This window comes from Microtus ochrogaster, linkage group LG9 (assembly GCF_000317375.1).
Source record: "Microtus ochrogaster isolate Prairie Vole_2 linkage group LG9, MicOch1.0, whole genome shotgun sequence".
NCBI classification, from domain to species: domain Eukaryota; kingdom Metazoa; phylum Chordata; class Mammalia; order Rodentia; family Cricetidae; genus Microtus; species Microtus ochrogaster.
The window spans coordinates 27,178,048-27,184,430 of record NC_022034.1 but is presented as its reverse complement, the minus strand read 5'-3'; the positions used below and the strand labels follow the sequence as shown (position 1 = coordinate 27,184,430).

The 6,383-nt window shown below is 48.0% G+C and overlaps 1 protein-coding gene across 3 annotated transcripts in view; it reads right to left on the bottom strand.

Annotated features, from left to right (window-relative positions):
* The window catches only part of Zbtb24 (zinc finger and BTB domain containing 24), a 16,653-nt gene extending 11,605 nt beyond the window's left edge, over positions 1 to 5,048 (bottom strand). For all 3 annotated transcript variants that reach the window (XM_005363564.3, XM_026787470.1, XM_026787471.1), the window contains exons 1-3: positions 4,919 to 5,048; positions 2,890 to 3,866; positions 353 to 520 (exon numbers count right to left, since the gene is read on the bottom strand). In XM_005363564.3, coding sequence (XP_005363621.1) covers positions 353 to 520; positions 2,890 to 3,838 — 1,117 coding nt within the window. In that variant the 5' untranslated portion in view covers positions 3,839 to 3,866; positions 4,919 to 5,048. The remainder of the gene's footprint in view (positions 1 to 352; positions 521 to 2,889; positions 3,867 to 4,918) is intronic.
* Positions 5,049 to 6,383: the final 1,335 nt, after the last annotated feature.

The following is a 6,383-nucleotide window of genomic DNA, read 5'->3' as shown; positions in this document are numbered from 1 at the left end:
CGTACCCAGAAGCAGCCTTTCCAGGGTGTGCAAAACTATGCAAAGCCATAGGGGGAAGTAAAGCCTGGGGTAGAACTGCAGGCTGCAGCAGTTCTCACTTAGAGAATTCTAAACTCTAGTGTTTCAGTAAAACACCTTTAAATATACATTGCACAGCAGCGGCCAGTTAACAAGTTCTAGCTGAAGGCTGGTGTCGCTCAGAACAGCACATCAACACACGCACAATCCTGTCTTTCAATGGCACTGTGTGGGAAATGACACCAGGCTGCAAAAACACCATTCAGATGCTAGAAATGCCACCCCAGGAAATAGGAAGCTGGTGGCTGGGGGCTTTCTAATGCAAGTCCCATACCTGAGTGCAGGCTCATGTGCTCCAGCAGTGAGTGCTTGGTGGTCAGCGCCTTGCTGCACACGGTGCAGGTGTATGGCCGCTCCCCCGTATGCATCCTGCTGTGGACCTGCAAGGAGTGTTTCTGGGCAAAGCCCTTTCCACACTCGCTACATTTGAACGGTCGTTCCCCTGCGATCAAAGCCAAGAAGCATGGTATAAATAGGACCTGTGCACTCTTCTCTTCCTCCCAAATTAAAATATGTAATACAGAATCATTCATAACTGTATTTAGGGCAAACACCCAAAGTCCAGTGGATAGGTGAGCTATCAGTAATAAAGGTCTAGAAAGATGAAATCAAAACCAACAGGTAGAAGCCATGAGATGCAATCTAACTTTTAAAACCCAGCCTTCATATTCATAGAAATGCCAATAGCTTTTAGTGCCCTGATCTTGCATATTATTTGAGGTTAAAAAAAAAATCACTGCATTTGGGGTTCTTACAAAGGACCCTCTGTTCTTACAGAGGACCCTAGTTGGGTTCCCAGCACCCACAGAGTGACACCCAACCACCTGAAACTCCAGGGGATCTGACTGACACTCTCTTCTGGTCTCCCCGGGTACTAGACATTCACGTGGTGCACATACATACATACATGTAGGCAAACCCTCATACACATAAAATAAAAACCAATCTTTATACTATAGTCAAGGGAAGCCTCTGCGTGAAGACAGACTCCACAGCAGATACGGAAACCAGCAATGCACAGAAGGTATCAGGGACACTGGGCACAGCAGCACACATCTGTAACACCAGTATTGGGAAGCAGAGGCAGGAAGATCAAATTTCAAGGCCAGCTAGACTACATAATGAGATCATGTCTCAAACCAACACAATTTACTGGGGCTGGGGGATTTAGTTTAGGTGTAGAGCAATTGTCCAAGGAAGTACAAGGCCCTGGCTTGGGGCTCTAGAACTGAAAAGAAAAATTTAAGTTCCTAAAAACCAAACAAAAATGTGGAAATAGCAAACCTTGAGGCTTACAAGTACAGTGACAATCTCTCAGAAACTAAAGCAAAGATGGAAAGTACAGGTGAAAAATAAGGAAATTACAAGTCGTGTCTAGGAAATTAAGACGGCAGGAGTTCTGGACTGGAAAAGAAACACTGGGGACAAAATAATGTGTGATAAATAAAAGCAAAAGAAGAAAACATGCACACAGGCTGAATGCAAAATTTCAGGCCCGGGGGGAATAAAGGAAAGATTCTACACGCTGTTTTACTGAACAATGAAATACTTTAAATTATGCACAATTTGGACAACAATCTAGTATTTGCATCTATTAGTTACAGAGCCCATTAGAAAATAAAATAGAACCCAGCAGAGTTCAACACATAGTAGGGATTTTGTTCTGTTCATAGTGCCCTAATTCAGGCTCTCACCATACAGAGTCTGAGGGGCTTTCTTTATCAAGAGAGCATCTCACATCCCTGGCTTGCCTTGCAGCCAAGTATGCTCCTGAACTTGAAATCCTCCTGTCTCCACTTCTGGAGTGCAAGGATCATACAATGCCGAGTTTCTGTGGTGTTGGGGAGTGACGTGAGTACAGTCACTCTGGTGACAGAGCGACATCTCTGGGAAACTTCAAACATGGCTAATCCGGAGATATCCCAGAAGCCTGGGTGTGGGGCACAGCTGCAGAGGATCTAGGTTGTTCTAATGAGCAGGCTCAGAAACACAGCAGCAGGTGCGGCTAGGTCACGTGACAGCAAAACTTAAACACTAGCCTATAAACGGAGGCTGCCCAGCGACAATTACAACCTGACCTGAAACAGGGCAAATTAAACAGCTCAAGAAAATGCTTGAGAATTTCTGCTAGAGATACAATGTCCAATATGGTAGCCATCAGACATACATGGTTATGAAACAAAATTAAAATTCAGTTTCTCAGTCCTGCTATCTAAATTCAAGCGATAAAACTTCTATGTAGGGCTGGGATACAGCTTGGCTGTAAAACGCTTGCTTGCAGGCACCTAAACCCTGGGTTCCATCCCTGGGACTGTAAAAGAGGAAAAAAGGTCTCTATGTTGTCAGTGGCAGACATATTGGTCATATGGAGAGGACATTTCAATGACAAGGGGGACTAATGCCAATGCTGAGCCAGAGACACCCAAAAGGAGGAAAATCTTCACAAGATGGCTGAACTATAAAGATGTCTATAGAACGGCAAGAGAAGGCGTCTGCAAAGATGGGAACACTAACAAATCAAAGGGCAGGAGGGGCTGGATAACTTGGTAAGTAAATAAAACAAAACCCAGGGCTCTGCTTTGGATCAGGCTTGCTGGGTCATCATGGCATGGCTGAGTCTGCTCCAAGACCCTCTCCTCATCTGTACACTGCGGACATTACCTACTGTGAGACTACTGAGAACTAAACACAGGAGCACCTAAGAAAGCTTTACTGCAATGCCTATCATGCAGAAATGGAGCAATTATTAAATACTGTCATGGCATCCCCAATTTCCCAATGAGGTGCACTAAGTTTGGAAAGTGTAGTTACCAGTGTGGCGTCTTTGGTGGATGGCTAAAAAGTGATTATACTTAAAGACTTTGCCACAGTCTTGACAGCGGGCCTCAGGACCACCGGCACGCTTTTTTCTTCCACACAGCCTCTTGGCAGAAGCCTGGTCTTCTTCATCTCCAATGAGTTTGTAGTCTTTAAGCTTGACAGACCTCCGAATCCTCCGTTTGCTGTACCTGCTCAGGCTATCCTGTCCATCCCGAGCCTTGGGGTCACAGTTCTCATCCTTTTCGGCAGGCAGCTCCTCCACTCTCCCTGGCTCACCCGCAGGCTCCAAGTTCTTTTCTTTTGGCATCTGTTCGCTCGGTTCCACACCGCCCCCTTCTCTAGCCACCGAGTTTTGTCTGTTCTGAACCGAATTGTTCACTCTGAGCTGTACCTCCTCCTCTACAGCTAGTTCTGATTTCCCCTCCTGCACGCTACTGCCTTTTCTCGGTCTTCCCCGCTTCCGTTTTAAAGGATCATTCTTCTTATTAGAAATAACGACCACTGGGGTACCAGTGCCGTTCAGAGCCGGCGGCTTCGGGGAGCTATGGTGCGTCTGGAAGTCTGTGTACGCCTTTATCAGATCATAGACTTTCAAGAACTGAGCAGTAGCCAGGATCTGTTCTGTAGTTTTCTCACTGGCATGTAGATAGCCTGTGTAGATAAACTCCAGCAGAATACCAAAGGTGTCTGCAACCATGCCTTCCAACATATAGATAGACTGGCCAATCTCGCCCTCTTCCGCAAACATCATGGAGAAATACTCGCTACTGGCAGCGAGTAAGGCTTTGTGGGCTCGGAAATGCACATTCTCCACGATTAAAGTAATATCACAAAGAAAGCCTCTCTTCCTCTGGTCCTCGAGGCTAGCCAGGACAGTGTCACTGTGCGTGTCTGAGTGCACAACAAGCTGAGCAGAAGGCTCCGGTGTTGTCTCTGCCATCTTCTCCAGACTCTCAAGAGGATTAAATCTGAAATAAGAAAACAAGGTTTATTTAGGAGGAAATACTGTCTAACGAGGCTGTGTTCGTGCTTCAGTTGACATGAACCATCACTGTCATTACCACCTTTGAAGTCTACTCAGAAACCCAGCCTTGGGTTCCCATCCTGTGTGGCTCCGGATGCCTCTCCACTATCCATCCACATAACCTCTTATGGTCTGGAATTTCCTCTGGAAATTACAGAACGGGATCAAACATCTGTACAGCCTTCCCTTGCATTAACTTGGCATTTAAACTTTATAAGTGTGAGCAGGGTGGTGGTGGTGCACGCCTTTAATCCCAGCACTCGGGAGGTAGAGGCAGGCATATCTCTGTGAGTTTGAGGCCAGCCTGGTCTACAAGAGCTAGTTCCAGGACAGGAACCAAAAGGCTACAGAGAAACCCTGTCTCGAAAAACCAAAAAGAACTCTGGGCTGGTGAGATGGCTCAATGGTTAAGAGCACTGGCTGTTCTTCCAGAGGTCCTGAATTCAGTTCACAGCTACCATATGGTGGCTCACGGCCATCTGTGATGAAATCTGGTGCCCTTTTCTGACATGTAGGTAGAACACTATATACATAATAAATAAATAAATCTTTAAAAAAAAACCTTTATAAGTGTGGCTGCACAGTCAGCCGTTGGTGGCGCAGCCTTTAGTCCCAGCACTCGGGAGGCAGAGGTGGGTGGATCTCTGTGAGTTCGAGGCCATCCTGGTCCACAGAGCGAGTACTAGGACAGGCTCCAAAGCTACACATAGAAACCTTGTCTCAAAAAACCAAAAATTAGTGTGGTTGCACAATGTTGGAGTTGGGGCTATGGTGCCTCAATCTACACGTGATTAGCTGTTTGGTCTGTGGGAACCAATATGAGAAAGATAAAAATGAATCCACGCAAGAGAGATGTGCGGTGAAATCTCGCCCGCGTCAAGAAGCCCCGCGCAGAGCAGCGCCGCTCCGAGCTGCGTTCCAGGCCCGGGGCCTGGGTCCCGCGAGCGCTCCAAGGCGCAAGGCCCCCCGGGCCCAGCCCACCGGCGGCGGACATACCTGTCGGGGCCAAGCGGGGTCCTGCCGCGACCAGTCCACCCGGCCACCTAGAAGGGACCCGGCTGGCAGAGCACGTCGCCGCTTCCCCGCCCCCACCGCCACTGCGCGCTGGCTCTCAGCTCCCGCGGACGCCGCGATCGCCAACCCGGAAGCGCGCACCTTCGGCCGTCGGACCACGTGACCGCATAGCCCCGCCCCGGGGCGGAGTTTGCTGGGGAATCCGGAAAGGGACGGGCTGATGCGGGAACCTGCCTCTCCGCCGGAGCCTGTGTCCTGCTGCTCTGTCATCTTTCCGCCGAAACCTCAGTCACTTTTGTCCGGTAGACTCCAAACTGCTGATGAGGCGTGCGTGGTGGACGAATAAAGCTACCTCCGTCTTTATCCTCACCATCGAATGCTAATGTAATAGTTAACCCCTAAATGTTTCTCTCGTCTGCCTCCCTTCCCTCCCCGAGTTACGCGTCCTCCGCGCCTTGCTTATCCGTGGAATGGGGCTGTTAAAACCAGTGTCCATCTGGTAGGATTAGAAGGGGCTGAGTAAGTGCTTGGTTTGGCTACTGTGACTGAAATGACCGTTGTTTTTCTTCACGTTTCCAGCATTTTCAAGAGACTGTTGAGGGTTTCAGTTGTCTTAGCTGCGGTATTGTTCCCTCAAATACCCCGGAGTATGGGAGAGTTCTCCAAATACAGGTAGTCACTCTTCTGGGTAGCATCTGGTGTGGCTCTCATGTCCCCTCTGGATAGATGCTCCTTAGTTTGGTCTCCAAGCCCCACTCAGATTCGTTCTGGACCTATTTCCAACTGGACGAGCGTTTTCGCTCAGCGTTTATGCTTCTCTTGTACCTTATTTCCAGTTCCAGATTCCAAACCTACCATCTATATCGTCACCGTTTGGAAAACTAGAGGTGGAATTAAGTGTTCGTTTTTTTGGGGGGTGGGTCAGGGGAGACAGGGTTTCTGTGTAGTCCTGGAACTCACTCTGTAGACCAGGCTGACCTCGAACTCACAGCTACCTCCCGAGTGCTGGGAAATAAAGGCGTCCGCCGCCACCACCCTGCTCATTTTTCCTAGTTTTTATTAAAGGTAGCTCTCAAGTCACACAGGTTCCCACTGAGGTTTCCCCTTGTCCTGGACAGCCGCTAAATCCTTCAGATTTTTGGGATTCGGGACCTCTGCTTGATTTCCGCTTTCCAGGAAGAACAGGTGATCTTTGAATTTAGCTCCCACCTAGATTTTTCTTTTCCTGCCAAAAGAGTTGCAGGAAAAAGACTGCAGTAAAAATAGGTGTCTAATTTGGAGAGTAAACAAATAAACTAGATCAAATATACTGACCAATTTATTTTTAAAAAACAATCTTTTGGGGCTGGAGAGATGGCTCAGTGGTTAAGAACATTGCCTGCTCTTCCAAAGGTCCTGAGTTCAATTCCTGGCAACCACATGGTGGCTCACAACCATCTGTAATGAG